This window comes from Schistocerca serialis, chromosome 3 (genome assembly GCF_023864345.2).
Source record: "Schistocerca serialis cubense isolate TAMUIC-IGC-003099 chromosome 3, iqSchSeri2.2, whole genome shotgun sequence".
Taxonomy (NCBI): Eukaryota; Metazoa; Arthropoda; class Insecta; order Orthoptera; family Acrididae; genus Schistocerca; species Schistocerca serialis.
Window position 1 is genome coordinate 619526239 of NC_064640.1, and position 18111 is coordinate 619544349.

The 18111-nt window shown below is 41.8% G+C and overlaps 1 protein-coding gene across 1 annotated transcript in view; it reads right to left on the reverse strand.

Moving 5' to 3' along the window:
• The window catches only part of LOC126470505 (F-box/LRR-repeat protein 5-like), a 121001-nt gene extending 103192 nt beyond the window's left edge, over positions 1–17809 (reverse strand). The window contains exon 1 of the mRNA XM_050098393.1: positions 17540–17809. Coding sequence (XP_049954350.1) covers positions 17540–17577 — 38 coding nt within the window. The 5' untranslated portion in view covers positions 17578–17809. The remainder of the gene's footprint in view (positions 1–17539) is intronic.
• Positions 17810–18111: the final 302 nt, after the last annotated feature.

Genomic DNA, 18111 nt, shown 5'->3' on the forward strand with positions numbered 1-18111 from the left:
TGCCTTCATAGAGGACAGCATATAACATCTGGAGGTAGGAAGGACGGGCTGCCATAGTCTAAGCGTGATTGAACAAATGTCCTATAAAACTGAAGGAGGCAAGACCTGTCAGCTCCCCATGTTTTTCCGCCAAGGCATTTCAAAATATTCAACAACCGGAAGCCCTCTGTTCGTAGGTCTTTCAGGTGTGGGAGCCAAGTTAATTTTGAGTCAAATAATAAACCTAAAAAGTGCACAGTGTCTCCAAAACTGTAAAATATGGTCACCCATTGTAAGCACTGGTTGGTTAAAACTCCAACGAGCAAGGTTAAAATTGACGCACATAGTCTCCTCAGGAGAGGACCAAAAACCAGTTGTCTGGGCCCATATTTACAGCCTCCTGATGGTCAGCTGTAGCTGCCTCGTCATCCACAAACATAGAGCATTTGATAGGGCTCCTGACTGTGGAGGAAATGCCATTGATAGTGGTGGCAAACAATGTGACACTGAGGACACTGCCCTGGGGCACACCACTCTCCTGAACATAGCAATCAGACATGGCATTGCCAATGCGGTAATGAAAACACCAGTCCCTGAGAAAGTATCGGATCAAAAGTGGCAGGCGTCAAAGTAGGTCCCATTCATGAAGTTGGCGAAGGATGTTGTACCTCTGTGTAGTGTCATATGCTTTTTCAAGGTCAAAAAACACACAAACCAAACAGTTTTGGTGTACGAAGGACTCTTGTGTCGCTGTCTCCAGTAGAATTAATTTGTCAAGGGTGGAATGGTAGTGCCTGAAACTGCACTGGGAATGGCTCAGGTAACCTCGGGATTCAAGCAGCCAGACGAGGCGGCAGTTGACCAAACGTTCAAGAGTCTTACCCATACAACTGGTAAGGGCGACACTCCGATAACTGTTACTGTTACCGGGTACTGTCCATCAAACCAGATAAGATTGAAACAAGAGAGCTGCCCTTTCACTTCGATGACTAAGCATGGCATAATGGATCTCATCAGGTCCTGGAGCAGTGTCTCTGGCTGCAGACAAAGATGATTCCAGTTCCCACATGGAGAATGGAAGGTTGTAGACTTCCTCATTACATGAGAAGAAATTAAGCTTCCTAATCTCTGCAGTCCGACAGAATACCTGAATAGCAGGAGCTTGTCTGGATGATGTAGTAATAGTAAAGAAGTGTTCAGCTACAACGTGAGCCATGTCTTCTGGCATGTCCACAAAGACCACGTTATTTGACAAGGCCGTAAAGGGATGTGTACTGCCCCTGCCTGAAATCCGTCATTTTGATTCCCAAACTTGTGCAGTAGAAGTGGACCAATTAATGGAAGTCGTGAATTCCCTCCTGGAAGCCCTCTTCTGTTCTTTGATCACTCACCTTGCATATGCTCTCACAGACCTGATGGCATCAAGACTGACTGTAGTTGGACAGTGGTTGAAGTTCCGCAGAGCTGTCCGTCTGGCCCTGATTGCCAATCGACAGTCATCATTCCACCAAGGTACAGGCCGTTGCCCGAGGCGGTTACTAGACCTGGGGCTGGACTCTGCGGCAGCCCTTTGGATCTCACGAGTGATATGGGCCACTGCCTCCTATGCACAATCCTTTTGTTCAAAAACAGCCTGTCAACTGTACTGTAACAAATTTGCCCTCTGTATCATCCACCTGCGTGGTCTCCTGTTGGCCACCATCCTAGTCGGCAGATGGATCCACAGTGGAAAGTGGTCACTAGACTGTAAATCTGGAGCCACTTCCCACTGAACTGAGTCTGCAATAGCTGGGTGACAAAAACAAAGGTCAATAGCTGTAGCTGTGGAAAAGTGAGTTATCTGACCTGCATTCAGAAGGCAGATATTCTCAGAATGAACGAGTCACTCGATCATCCGACCCCTGGAGCAGGTAATAGCTGAGCCCCACAACACATTGTGGGCATTGAAGTCCCCCACAAGGAGGAGTGGGTATGGGAGTGCCTGAAAGAGGTCTGCCAGTGTGTCTGCATCCAAAGCATCTTTGGGGGCTGGTACAAAGAACACACTGTGATATTACAGGGTGCGAGAACTTTCACAGCAATTGCTTGCATGGTCGTGGTAAGAGGGACAGGAGAGGAGTGGCATCTGTCATCAAGGAAAATAGCCACTCCACCTTTAGCCCTGTCTCCAGTAGTATCGTCCTTCCCGTATACATGGTAGCCCCATAATGCATGTGTATCTGTGACTTTAAGATGTGTTTCTTGTAAGCAGATGCAGAAAGGTTTATCCTATACCAGTAGCTGCATTGCTTCCAAATGTGAACAACATCCATTCACATTCCACTGCAACACAGAAGTCCCTGTAGAAGCCATTGGTTAGCGATGGTTGTTCTTTTCTTTCTTCCTTGGAGGTGGTGATTTACCGGGGAGGTCAGGGGGAATGTTAGCTGGTTCCTTGCTCTCTGGTTCCACCGAATGGCAGTCCCTATATTCAACAGCATAGTCCCCATCAGAAAGGGAGAGAGCTCGCCAAGCCGAAGGTTTAACTACTGCTTTCTTGGACTTAGAACTACTTTTTGAAGGGCGGTTTTCTTTACTGACAGGAGGAGGTGGTTGCCTGGATTGCAGGGATAGCTTAGTTGGCTTCTGATGTTGGGAAGTGATATGTGGCTTAGGTGGTAAGCCTATTGCTGACGGCTTCTGAACGACATCATTTGCAAATGGAGCATTTCCCCCACAGGTACATCAACAAGTACATGAGCTCGTACTTGAATCTGTGGTCTGAGTTTGTGTGGAGGTATCACACTTAGCAATTGGTGTCTACATCTACATCTACATCCATACTCCGCGAGTCACCTGACGATGTGTGGCGGAGGGTACCTTGAGTACCTCTATCAATTCTCCCTTCTATTCATGTCTCGTATTGTTCATGGAAAGAAGGATTGTCGGTATGCCTCTGTGTGGGCTCTAATCTCTCTGATTTTATTCTCATGGTCTCTTCGCGAGATATACGTAGGAGGGAGCAATATACTGCTTGACTCCTCGATGAAGGTATGTTCTCGAAACTCCAACAAAAGCCTGTACCGAGCTACTGAGCATCTCTACTGCAGAGTCTTCCACTGGAGTTTGTCTATCATCTCCGTAACACTTTCGCGACTACTAAATGATCCTGTAACGAAGCGCACTGCTCTCCGTTGGATCTTCTCTATCTCTTCTATCAACCCTACCTGGTTCGGATCCCACACTGGTGAGCAGTATTCAAGCAGTGGGCAAACAAGTGTACTGTAACCTACTTCCTTTGTTTTCGGATTGCATTGCCTTAGGATTCTTCCAATGAATCTCAGTCCGGCATCTACTTTACTGACGATCAACTTTATATGATCATTCCATTTTAAATCACCCCTGATGCCTACTCCCAGATAAATTATGGAACTAACTGCTTCCTGCTGCTGACCTGCTACTTTTTTTCTATGTATTTGCAGCACATTACACTTGTCTACATTGAGATTCAATTGCCATTCCCTGAACCATGCGTCAATTCGCTGCAGATCCTCCTGCATTTCAGTACAATTTTCCATTGTTATAACCTCACGATATACCACAGCATCATCTGCAAAAAGCCTCAGTGAACTTCTGATGGTATCCACAAGGTCATTTATGTATATTGTGAATAGCAACAGTCCTACGACATTCCCCTGCGGCACACCTGAAATCACTCTTACTTCGGAAGACTTCTCTCCATTGAGAATGACATGCTGCATTCTGTTATCTAGGAACTCTTCAATCCAATCACACAATTGGTCTGGTAGTCCATATGCTCTTACTTTGTTCATTAAACGACTGTGGGGAACTGTATCGAACACTTTGCGGAAGTCAAGAAACACGGCATCTACCTGGGAACACGTGTCTATGGCCCTCTGAGTCTCGTGGGCGAATAGTGCGAGCTGGGTTTCACACGATCATCTTTTTCGAAACCCATGCTGATTCCTACAGAGTAGATTTATAGTCTCCAGAAAAGTCACTATACTCGAACATAATACGTGTTCCAAAATTCTACAACTGATCGACGTTAGAGATATAGGTCTATAGTTCTGCACATCTGTTTGATGCCCCTTCTTGAAAATGGGGATGACCTGTGCCCTTTTACAATCTTTTGGAACACTACGCTCTTCTAGAGACCTATGGTACACCACTGGAAGAAGGGGACAAGTTCCTTTGCGTACTCTTTGTAAAATCGAACTGGTATCCCATCAGGTCCAGTGGCCTTTCCTCTTTTGAGCGATTTTAATTGTTTCTCTATCCCTCTGTCATTTATTTCGATATCTACCATTTTGTCATCTGTGCGACAGTCTAGAGAAGGAACTACAGTGCAGTCTTCCTCTGTGAAACAGCTTTGGAAAAAGACATTTAGTATTTCGGCCTTTAGTCTGTCATCCTCTGTTTCAGTACCATTTTGGTCACAGAGTGTCTGGACATTTTGTTTTGATCCACCTACCGCTTTGACATAAGACCAAAATTTCTTAGGATTTTCTGCCAAGTCAGTACATAGAGCTTAAGGACGGATGCAAAATAAGTAGCAAAAAACAGTGGTTGCATAGCTTTGAAAGCTTTTTTAGTTTCACCATAGGGTATGCATCTCTTTACTTTCAACTCCTGAATTTTTCTTTCCTCGTTGTAAACCCCACACAATCCTCAGAGCAGTTTACACATTTCGGAGGAAGTGTACAAGAAGTGCCTGACTTGTCAGCGGAGCCTCCACATTTTCCACACATAGCCTTCCCGTTACACCCCATAGTGGTATGGCCAAATCTGTGACACTTGTAACATCGCATGGGGTTAAGAACAAACAATGAAAGTGTTACGGCACACTAATGCCCAGTTACTATAATTCAGAGACTGACCAACCGAGTTCTTTGAGGAGTGGGTGTAGGTGCTGCCTGACGGTACACCCCTCCCGTCAGTAGTAGTAGTTTCATGAGACAGTTCCATACGGATCCTACAAGACGCTAGGGAAACAACCGTCAACCCAGGTAGAGCCCTGCATGCCTGAGCTAGCCTTATACAACGGGGGTGGGGAGAGGGGGGGTGGCGGCAGGTGCCCCAGAGGTTGCCCGCTAAAGACCGTTTTACCTCTGCAGCCATTCACCTCCTCAGCACATAGCACACCTTGAGGTTGAGGCGTTTTTTTATAGAGCTGTGTACCTTTGTTGCAGTCCAGGTGGTGCAGCCAAGATCCCTGTTCTCCAAAACACACAACATTCCACCGGTGCACCGCACAGTGCTCACTGAAGTATGACCAGAGCTTACGGTGACAGAGGACTGGTGGCACTTACCAGTCCCCAGCGCAGGAACCCCGGGGTCGCCAAGCCTGTACTCAGCAAATGAATGCTGAACCCAAGGGGGCTGGTGCAAGAACAAACATGACTGAGGGCGATCACCACAAATTCTGCAGTAAATACACTGCACCCATTCAACAGCGAGTGTTGTTCACTAAACCTTGCATGGGTGCAGGCAAAACCATTTCATCCATCGTCCCCAGAGCAATCAGCGTATACCACTTCCGAACATGGAAATGTATCAAGGATGGCCAGGAATAGGTGGTTAAAAACCATGGAGTTCACAGAGTCTTTCAGTCCAAAGGATAGGTTGAGACAGATCTGAGGATGGTGTACACACCATGCAGGCATACGTAATTGCTCCCTGGAAAGAGGCGACAGTGTGGCAATTTGGAGTTCAGAGCAGAGACACTGTACGTCAACTACGATTGTGACTCCAGTCCTGGGCGTCTGTTCCAGGATGTGGGTCTCCCTACAGGGAGAAAGGGCACAATAGTACGACTGTACTGGGTATACATAAAGTCCGGAAACACTTTCAATTATTTATCGTGCAGTCGCAAATGTGGTGAGTTCAGGTGCGGAGCAAGCTTTTTGTGTGCTAGCATTCTACAAAAACAAGTGTGCTGCAGTTGTTCAACAGATGTTTAGAACTAAGTACGGTAAGAAGCCACCAACAAGGAAGGACATTTACCACTGGCACAACAAATTCGTTACGATGGGTTGCTTGTGTCTGGCAATGACTAGCAAATGTCCCAGTGTGAGTGAAGTGAATGTGGAGCGCATACAAGGGACATTCATAAGGAGTCCAAAGAAATCAGTGTGTTGTGTATCCTGTGAATTTGAAATGGTTCCAATGAAAGTGTGGAAAGTCCTGTGACAGAAGCTGTCTATGAAACCATTCAAGTTGGAGCTAGTGCAGAAGCTCAATGATGACGAAAAAGACAAGCATTTTGAGTTTTGTTCACAGGTGGAACAACTGAATGAGGATGGGGATGGCATTGTTGATCGCTTAATTTTTAGTGATGAAGCCACTTTTCACACTACTGGGGAAGTGAACAGGCATAACTGGCAAATCTGGGGTACCAAGCATCCACACTAATGCATTGAATTTGAGTGTGATTCCCCAAAGGTAAATGTTTTTTGTGCCATGTCATGTCGAAAACTGTACGGGCCATTCTCCTTCACCAAGAGCACTGTCACTAGATATTCCTACGTGGACATGTTGCAGCAATGGCTGATGCCTCAAATGCAACTGGACTCTCCATTCATCTTTCAGCAGGATGGGGCTCCACCCCAGTTTCATCATGAAGATCATGGGTACCTGAACACAGAAGCTGCCGCATCAATGGATCAGCCGTGCTACAGAAGGGGACAGCTGTTTCATGAAATGGCTTCCCTGATCACCAAATCTCACTCTGTGTTACTTTTTTCTGTGGGGACACATTAAAGCTCTGGTGTACGTACTGCCTGTACCACGTGATGTAGCAGAGCTCTGGGAGAGAATACGGGAAGCGATTGCCACAGTCTACGATGACATGCTGTGACGGAATTCGATTGTCATATTGACGTCTGCTGGGTTACTCATGGTTCACATATCAAATGTTTGTAAAAAAAAAAAATCTCTTCAAAATGCAATATGTATGACATCTGTAAAATGTTTAGTTCTTGTGCAATAAATAATTCAAAGTGCTTCCAGATTTTATGTACACCCTGTATATCACATAGTTGAGCAGCAGTAGTTGGTGCCCGATCTATATTGGTGGGCCCCAGCTCTGTGAGTACGCTGTTCACAGAGCAGTTCAGGCCCCACAACACTGTATTGATTCTAGCATCCGCAATGCTGATGGCAATGCCAAGCCATATACCAGAATGCCATAATCAACATGTGACAGGATCACAGCTTTGCAAAACTGCAAGAGTGTAGAGCTGTCTGCGCCCAAGACGATGTTACTGGTGCTACTAAGAATATTAAGGTGTGACCAACACATTCCCTTAAGATGGTGAAGATGAGGAAACCACATAAACTGAGCTTCAAAGACCAGTAAAAAAGTCCCAAAAAGTGATAAGACTCCACCACAATGGACAATTGGTCGTCGAGGTAGAGTTTGATTTATGGATGGACAATATGAAGGCGTCGGAACTGCGTGACACATCTTGGTGGCTGAATACTGGAAGCCACAAGTTAAAGCCAGAGTGTGCTCCTTTTGTACGGCATCCTGCATTTGGCGTTCAGCATCTCCCACGGTGAAGGAGCAATAGTTTATGAAAAAAATTGCTTGCATACACAAAGGGTGGCACTTTTTTCTTTTGAAGACAGTGCAGTGAACAGGGAGAATAGTGCTCCCACAGTTGATGCACAAATGGGAAGACAGTGGCACAAGGAGCATTCATGTGCAACTGACATCCTCAGTCCCTACAGACGGCGCTAGCATTACAACATGAAGACAGGTGCGGAAATCTCACGCATTTGAAGCACTGCATGGGATGGGGAACATGGGATTTCACACTGGATCAATACACCATCAGCTTGGTCTTTTCACACAATGAGTTGCCTTCAAAGGCCAAGGTTAAGGTGCTGTCTTTAGGTTCCCACTGGACATGATGATCGAAATGCACACCCTGTCACCCCAAATTGGCATATAGCTCATCAGTCTGTAAAAGGAGGTTGTGGTGGTAAAAGGATACCTTGTATCCTATTAAGGTTGTTATGGGAGGATGATATCTATAAGAACATCACTGTTGTAATCAGAACTGAACCACTTTTGATTTTTGAAATGACTGCTACTTTCCATAACCTGTCCTCAACAAATTCAACAAAGAATAATGGTTTTGTGGTCAAAAAGGAATCTCTGTTGGTCCTAGAGCAAACTAGTTGTGTGGGGAGTATTTCTCCCCTTCCCTTTTAGCCCTAAATTGTTCCCATGACATAGCCAGGGAAGGACATGTTGTGGGTTATATTTCTCCACATCGTAGTAATTGTTTCTATCTAAGTAGTTCTTTCGTTCTTTCTTTCTCAAGAGACTGCAGCACATGAAAGTTTGATCTGCTTCATTTGCGAATCATCCGCCTTAGTGCCACCAACTCCGAGTAGGGCTCACCATCCGGGCACCACCCAGCCACAGCAACGGTAACTTGGCTGGTTACCCACTGCCTGAAGGCCCTGTGCCCCAGCCATGATGGGCACATACTTCTTGACATAAGTGGGGAATTTCCACCTCAGGAAGCAATAGTAGTGTGAGCCCTGAGTGGTCCGGGGGCTGCCATCGTGCCGGTATTTTATGACACCCCCCACAAAAAAGGAATGGGTTTTGAGTGTAGTACTTTTGCTAGAAATCAAAGGGTGCAAAGACAGAATGTACACTGCACTGGATGACCTTCCCTGAACGATCTGCATGTCTAAAATTTTGGAATGGTAGGTCAAACCAAACAATGTGGACCATATCGTGAAGGATGGAAAGTTGTCGAAAGTGCCACAAGGGAGAAAAAATGAGTGTCCAAAATAATAAACCAAACTGAAGCATGATCGGCACCAAGAAGACCATTCAATGGAAAGGCAGATGGGAAAAAAGAACAGTAGGATAAATTTGCAGCACAGAAATGGAAGTTGTGTTGCAAGGGCTGGGGGCCCTGTGGTGGTCACACAAATACTCTCAAAAGAGATGTAAGCCCCCTGGGGGAAGGACAGTGTTCCACAGAACTAACAAAGGTGGTTGTTCACAAGGACTACTTTCATGGAGTGATCACCTACAGATACCACATTTTGGGTCAGACATGCAGTGAAGTGTAATATGACCAAATCATAAGCACTGGAAGCACCTCATGGGTTGTGGGACATTAGGTTTCATGTCACATATGTACACAATGATTAACTTCTTCCAGGAGGACATTCCCTTCAAAGGCATTCAGGCACTTGTACCTATTCCATTATCCTCAGGACCTTTATGGACATGTTGGACAAAATGTATACTTGCCTCTCAAGATTGGATAGTTGATCCTCATCTATTTGGTGTGTAAGGCCTGAAGACAATTCACTGAATCAAATTCAAAGCCTTGTGCAGGGTGATGGTTCACTCATGTGTCACCCACCCAGATGTTCACATGCCTGAAGAGCTGTAGATTGTCCAGCAGAAGGGACTTTAATCAATAGCAATCCATTGCACATTTTTCCAACTGACCCAACTTCTCTACATGTATCGTCAATATGTTCCACAAAAAATAATGGTTTTGTTGCAGTAGAAATATTCCCATCCGTTCAAGTGCAACTGTGTTCTATTGAATACATTTTTCGCTCCTAGATGTTTGACTTGTCCTCCTTTCCATGTTGTAGCCAGGATAGGGAAAGCAGTAGGGTTGTAACTGTCTGGGCTGAGGTTTCAATTCCTGTCATCCACACCGTTGCCACCTATTCCAACCATGGGCTCTCCCCATGAGCATCACCCAGCTGCAGCAAAGACCATCTTGCACAAGGGCCATTGCCTGGAGTTCTGGCACCTCATGATGACAGGCACCTACTTCTTGGCATGTGTGGGAAGCAAGCACCTCAGGCATCAGCAGTGTGTGGCTACTGCACTGGCTTTGAAGTGCACATAACAGCCTATGCAGGTACTGTGCACAGATGATATGCAAAACTGCATGCAGTATGTGCTGTATAAGGTGTACTTCCCTAGTCAGTCAAGAGATTCAACCAAAAGGGTATATACTGATCCCACAACTATTGGCTACTGCACTGGCTTTGAAGTGCACATAACAGCCTATGCAGGTACTGTGCACAGATGATATGCAAAACTGCATGCAGTATGTGCTGTATAAGGTGTACTTCCCTAGTCAGTCCACACTTCAGAAAAGCTCAAACCCGGAATGGGATCACAAATTACCTCAGCTAAAATGTAGTGAATGAAAGAATATTCCAAAAATGGAAGGCAAAATGCAGTAACCAAGTCAACATCAAAGTATGCCACCATGAGAATGAGAAGGAAAGATAGTGAGAAATGAGAGACTGCAGCACAGGAAATTCTTGACCTTGTGAGTGGTCATGTTTCTTCCTCCTTAAAGCTGTGCTGATGTGGAAAATATTATCTTAGAACACCTAGTGTAGATGATCCAGCTCCTTTGCAAGGCTGTATCTATCAGATACCACACGCACGGTGCACCAATATTTGAAAGACGCCCATAGTTTGAAAAGGGTGGTGAAAGCTAGATGCCTGGAAATACGTTGGCTTGTGGTAAACAGAATGCTCCCAGTAACCAATCTGCTTTCCAACTGACCAAGATGTTGAGAAACAGCAAACGGCTGCTCTTCTCCAGTTTCATACTAAATGTGATATTATCATGGACTGAATTCAACTGCTGAAAAAATTGAGATATTCCTTCTTCACTATGGGGCCACACTACAAAGATACCAACACATTGCCAGACGACTTTTGGTTTAAGTTTTCCCAAATCAAGTGCCCTCTCCTTAAAGTCCTCCATAAAAAAAGTTTGCCACTAGAGGGAGGAGAGGACTATCCAAAGTAACACAGTCTATTTGCTCAAAATATCCAATGCTGAATAAAAGGTAGGTTGAGGAAAGGGTTTGACAAAATAGCACATATCAACTTTGAACTTACTGCTGATTAGTAGCAATGAACCTATGAGAGGGATCTTAGTGAAGAGTGAGACAACACGGAGATTTACTAATAAGTCTGATTCACTGACTCATAATGAGTTCAGTTTATTGAGAAAGTCACCAGAGTTGCGAACATGATGCAAGCATTTCCCCACAAAAGGTCTCACAAGGAGAACGCGGCAAGTGTCATAACCCAATTTTCCAAAAACTTCGCTCAGTGGAAGAGGATTCATAATAAACAAACACGTCTCAAGTTTACCCGTAGATACTCAACTGTTTCTGAGAAAATGATGGTCGAAGTTTTCAGTGTAATTTACATGCCTTTCAGTGCATGGCAATGTCAGCTGAAATGGTGCCTCAGTATTTAGCGCCATGGCCTCTCACTTTTGGACCTATGTTCAAAACCCAATTGTTTTTATTGTATTTACTAATTTCATTTATCTATGCTTGTCCATAGAAGGTAACTTACACCAGTGTTTCTTATCAAGTTAGGGAATGCAAGGGTGCTATATTAATTGCAAAATTGCAACTGGGTTTCAAAATAAAGAGTCACACACTTACTGTGTAATACACGCACATGTGGTACTTTCATAGGTTATGGTTCAAATGGCTCTGAGCACTATGCGACTTAACTTCTGAGGTCATCAGTCTCCTAGAACTTAGAACTAATTAAACCTAACTAACCTAAGGACATCGCACACACCCATGCCCGAGGCAGGATTCGAACCTTTACAATAGTTTTAGATTCTCATAGTTATATTTCAGTCTTATATCAATTTTTATATTTTATTCTTATGTTTATTCTTCAGGAAGATTTGGTGCATTCCCTTGGATGATACCGTTCATAGAAATATCCGAAACAGAGAAATTCTGAACACTCCGCACACAATCTGAGGGCAGGTTTGCTACAGAGACATTTCTTCATACGTATCTTACTCGAGAAAGAAATGTCGTTAACACTGCTGAAGATTTCACGCATTGGCAATAATTTTGTGGCGAACCACACATAACAAATCACTTTACTGAACATTGGTGCTTGCAATTGATTATGAATCAAGATGCACAACAGGAATTTCACCGAAAACCATTTCAAATAATTTTCTCATTGATTTATTATTACTTTTTATACCAGATGTACAGTTAGTAGATGAACAAGGATAGTATTATTTCAATATACATCGGAAAAAATTTGTGTAATAATCTTCCACGGACATGGATAGATAAATGAAAAACAAAATAGTAATAATCGGATTTCGAACACAAGGTGGAGAAGTGTGGAGCTGGGACACTAGCCACTGTGCCACCACTTTGGCTGAATGATTTACCCACTACAAGACACATAAAGTATCTCAAAAGCTTTGATTGTCATTTTCGCAGAAACAGTCGAGTATCTACAGATAAGCCGAGACATATGTTTGCTTATTGTGACTCCTCTTCTACTGACTGAAATTTCTGGGAAATCAGGTTATGGCACTTTCTGTGTTCTCCTCGTCAGTAATAATGCAAGATGTGTTGCTAAATCATATGTCACAGTGCCAATATTGCTCATAAAACATTATGTGGGAAAAATTAAGGGTGCTATGCATTAAGCAGTGTAAGTTGTGTGCCATCTTCTCATTACATGGTCTGGACTTCACGCTTTCAATCTTTCATGTGTGCTGATGCATATGGGGCATTCCATGCCAAGTGGTCTAGAGGTTCCCACATGATCATCATCGATTTTGATGAAATTTTGTATGAACAATCACACATGTACCCAATGAACATCAATAAAGTTTCATGATGATGATCATTAATTCATTATTTCCAGAGATGTACTCATTTGTTTGATTCCATAGCACACCTATCAAAAGTGCATCCATGAGCTTTCACCAAATTTGACATATATCATCTCTGGCAATATTTTCTTGAAAGAAACAAAACTACATCATTTTGTACATTTTTTGCACTCTCTTAACTGAAATATTATTATTATTATTATTAATTCTGTCGTAAAAAAGGACACTAATAATGTGAAATTTAACTTTGTATATCTCTGGAAGTAATTGCAGGGTACACCTGAAACCTTGCTGGTAATAACTTACCCTTACAAATTTCATTCTCCTACTGCTTTCCAGTAGTTCGCAAACTGAAGGCTAACTTGATGATTCTTCTAAATACCTCCAAAAATGGCTATTTGTTGCCATCTTTACAAAAAAGGGTTTTTGGAAATCTTTTTTCACTGTGTTCATTAGAAAGACCATGTTACAACAGTATTTGGTTTTGCAATGCAAACATATAAGGCCCTAAAAAACAATGACAAGGTGGAGTTGCACTAAAAATTAGCGACATTCCACTGCAACTTTTATTATGTTCTACAACTGTTTAGTACTCCCTGGGTAATCTTTTATCAAAAGTCTTTGTGACTAGGAAGTGAGGTAAAGTCTGAAAAACTCCAGAAATACATGTATTTTGTCATGACTCATTGTGACACATTTCAGTCTGTTCTGATATACCAACAGAATCAAACTGATTATACACTTCATAATTTAACTGTGCATTACCAAGGCAGTGGATATCATGGCAGCACAATAGTTGCAGAACAGCTGCAGCACACATCATCTAAATAACCTACAGGTTTTACACCACTGACAAACTGTGTAAATTTTGGTGAAGTTCACAACAGTCTTCCTGACGTTTTTTGGAATGGATTCAAGTTATGGACAATTATTAGTTTTTTTATTGTGTAATGCCACTGATGTGCCTTTTAATTTTGGCTTAAGGTGTAGCATTCTTGAAGTTAGTATAGTTTGCAGTTCGTGTGTACACATGAAAAATTGTATAAATGTGTTGGTATGGTCCATGGTGGATTATACCAGTTATTAGGGTTTTTTCCAATTCCATTCACATATGGAGTGTGGCAAGAATGACTATTCAATGCCCCGGTGTGTGCTGTAATTATTCTAATCTTATCTTCACAATCCCTATGTTAGTGATACATGGAGGGTTGTCATCATTTAAAGCCAGTTCTTGAAACTTTGTTAGTAGACTTTCTCGGGATAGTTTACTTATATCTTCAAGAGTCTGCCAGTATAGCTCTTTCAACATCTCACTGAGACCTTCTCACAGATCAAACAAACTTGTGACCACTGGTGCTGCCCTTCCCTGTGTATGTTCAATATCCCCTGTTAGTCCTATTTGGTAGAGGTCCCACATATTTGAGGAATAGTCTAGAAGTGGCCACATGAGTGATTTGCATGCAATCTCCTTTGTACACCGATTGCATTTCCCCAGTAGTCTACCAATAAACTGAAATCTACCTCTTGCTTTACACCGACTGATCCTATGTGATCATTACATTTCAGAGTGTTACACCCAGGTATTTGTATCAGCTGGCCAATTCCAACAGTGACTCACTGATATTATAGTCACAGGATACTATGCTTTTTATCCATTTTGTGAAGTGCATAGTTTACATTTTTGAACATTTAAAGCAATTGCCAATGTTTGCACCATTTTGAAATTTAACCAAGATCTGACTAAATATTTATGCAGCTTCTTTCAGACACTACTTCATTAAGATAACTGCATCATCTGCAAAAGCTACGAGGTTACTATGAATATTGTCTGCCAGGTCATTAACGTATAACGTGAACAGTAAGGTTCCCAACACACTTTCCTGGGGCACACCTGAAGTCGGTTCTACATCTGATGTTATCCAAGACAACATGCTGCGTCCTCCCTACCAAAAAGTCCTCAATGCAGTCACAAATTTCACTTGATCCCCCATATGATTGTACTTCTGATAATAAGGATAAGTGTGCTACTGAATCAAATACTTTTTGGAAATCAAGAAATACTGCATCTACCTGACTACCTTGATGCAAAGCTTCCAACTACTTGTATTTTTTACGTTTCATTAATTTGCTGAAGTATGTCATGAGGAAAACTATATGGCTGGCCAGATGATGTCACTAATGGGATTGTTAGGACAGAAATTTTGCTAATACAGGACCCAAAAAATTACGCATTTCAGATGTGATTACGTCAAATTATTAGAGCCACAAAATGAGAGAACTATTCTTTGTATGGATTCCTTATTTCATTTCACTTTTTATAAAAGGAATTTTGTAGAAGTGAATGCTTTAAAAAACACCCTTATTTACAGTTTTTTCTGACTCATTTCCTAGACATCAGGACTTTTGATATTATCTTCCACAGGGACTAGTAAGCAACTGTAGAACATAATAAAAGATGTCATACTTAATTTAAGTACCATGGAATTGCCACTTTTAGAAAAATTGTCAACTTTGTCCTCAATTTGCGAACTGCTACAAAGCAGTAGGAAAATGATATTTTATATTTAAAAACCTTGTATTGGTAAGTTACTATGTACAAGTTTCAAGTGTATCCCAAAATTACTTCTGGAGATATAAAAAGCTAAACTTCACTTTTTTTCCCAAGCATTTACTTTTGCGGCCAACTTTCTTTCAAATTATCTATATGCAAGTCTCTTGGGAAATATATTTTTATTCTTTTGTTTAAAAGATAAGATAACGTAGTTTTGTTCCTTCCAGGAAAATACTTCCGGAGACGCTACGTCTCGAAGTTGCCAAAAACTCAAAGGTGCACTGTTGATAGCTGTGCTATGGAGTCAAACAAATTACTATATCTATGCATGTATTAAATTGACAAAAATAAAACTTTATTACTGTTCATTGGGAACATGTGTTAATGTTCAGACAAAATTTCAGCGAAATCCGCGACGGTTGCAGGAACTTTTTTCTAAGTTAGACCCCTTGGCATGGAATGATCCATATATCAAGTGGCTTGTCCTTCTTTTTATGAATTGACAGCTCAAGAGCCAGATATTCTTACCAGCAGAGAGAAAGTACAATCATTCAATACAATATAACTTTTAAAACCATAGCAAATAAATAAAAGGTTGTGCTACCACAACTAGTAGTTCTTTACTCTGATGGATTACAAACATTTTTACCCAAGAAAAGCCAATAGATATTTTCCCTTGCACTCCTAATTATTAATTTTCCACCTCTCTCTTTTTTAAGAGGGTATAAAATATTATCACTATATATCCACAGCAGCACTGAATTTAAAAAAATCAATAGAATTATTTCAATAGTGCAGTAGCCACAATATTAATATGTAAATCAGTTCTATCAGTTGGAAGTTATTTATAGGCTATCTTAAATAAGGTTTACTGTCAATGTCACCAGAATTTTAATTGAAAAATAATAGTGAAGTAACTGTAAAATTTACTACAAATCAGAACAGAATGTATGTGCATCAAAACAATGATGCATAGCAGACTTTGGGCTATTCAAGTGAAGGGAGATACATAAGATGTTCAAATGGGAGGATTGTGCGGAGTCAGAAACAAACGGCCATAACAAGTCATGCAGTAAAGAGAGGGGGGGGGGGGGGGGGGGTGGAAGTTTAATTCAGCCAAGAGAGCTCAAAGAAAATATAGCATTCGAGGCAGCGGTATGGGAAAGGAGGGTGAGGGATGCAGATATATACTTGAAGTAAATTAACAAAGGTTATGTGTGAGAGAACTGCACAGCACATGAAATGAACAATTCTTCACAAAATGTAGACATCTTAAGATGTAAGGGATTATCTTCAGTATCTATTAATAAAGTGTGAATAGCTCCGGGGACAGGCTTCTGCGATACACTATCTGACCAAAAGTTCAAAAGTATCCAGACATCGGTTAGTGGACATTAATATGGCGTGTGTGTGTCCACCCTACATATTTATGATGGCTAGAAATATGCTGGCGACACTTTCAACAAGGTATCTGTATGTATGTGAAGGAATGGCATCACAAGTTGGAACCAGAAATTGTAGGAATGTCGGATGCTGAGGTCTGGAGGGAAGTAGACATTCTAAATGATCCCGAAGAAGTTCCAGCTGGACTTAGGTCGGGACTCTGGGCAAGCCAGTCCATTTGAGGAATGTTATTGTGCACAAACCTTCACCTCTGAGCTGCTGCTTTATGACAGCTTGCATTGTAATGTTGATAAAATCATAGTCTCTGAACTGTTTCTCGACTGCACACAATGCTCTAAAATGTGTTTATATTCTTTCACATTTAGTGTTTTCTTAACCCCAATAAGAGGATCATATCTTAACCACAGAAAGCACCCCAATAATGTAACACCACCTCCTTTTTGCTTACACGAACTGCAAGAATGTGAAATTCAGCAACACCAAACGAAACCTGAAACCTGTTTGTGAACTGATATAGGTTAAGTTAAATATTGACAGCAGTGCATCCAGATTTGATGAAAAAGAGTTATCAAGCTCTCAAAATGACAATATGTATCGTGCAAGCGTGAAACTGACTGAAGTGCTATAATTTCGCGACAAAGTTAGTTGTCCCATATGAAGTTCACGGAAATCTATAATTTATAACAATCTACACGGAGAAATTTCACAAACTACATTTTGTTTCGCTAAGTTAGCTGATACACGATATCACGGGAACTAAACCATAATTGGCAATTGAATTCCATTAATTTTTTGTAAAGAGGTTGTGTACTGACTAATCTACCGCAACTATCATGAAACATAGAGTAAATGACAGGAAGCACTTTAACGAAAAACAATGCTGTTCGGAACTGAAACAATCACTTACATATCAGACGTATGTCGTTCGTTTGCTTCTTTCTCCATTACTTAGTCCGGCAACAATAAACAACACTTATTTATTGATTCGAATTTCAATCACAAACAATTATGAGGTTTCTTTTTCAAACCGAAGAATTTTTTTTAAAGCGACGGATAACACCAGTCACCTTCCTCGGCTGTTGTATCTACAGCCGTGCACAAGCATAACTTTGATAAACAGGCACCTTAATTTTCCGTAGTTGCTTTAATTTATTCTCTGCTCTGCCATAGATAACTAGCAAGTAACTCGGAGCGCAACGAAAGGGATCCAAGGGACTTCCATTATTATTCGTCTGTGTCACTGCAGATCTGCATTTTTCCCACTCCGTCATTTGCAATAATATTTCTCGGGTAGGGCGTCAACAAATGAATAAATTCCACTCTATTTGTATTGTTCTGGTCTGTCATTCGACAGCTCCTCGTTTCAGATATCCGCATGAAATTAAAATAAAAATGACGGGGCTCGCGACAAAGGCTTTCGTCGACCTATGAGCCTTGAACTGGAACAACAAATTGGAGATTTGTTAATGATTTAGTTAA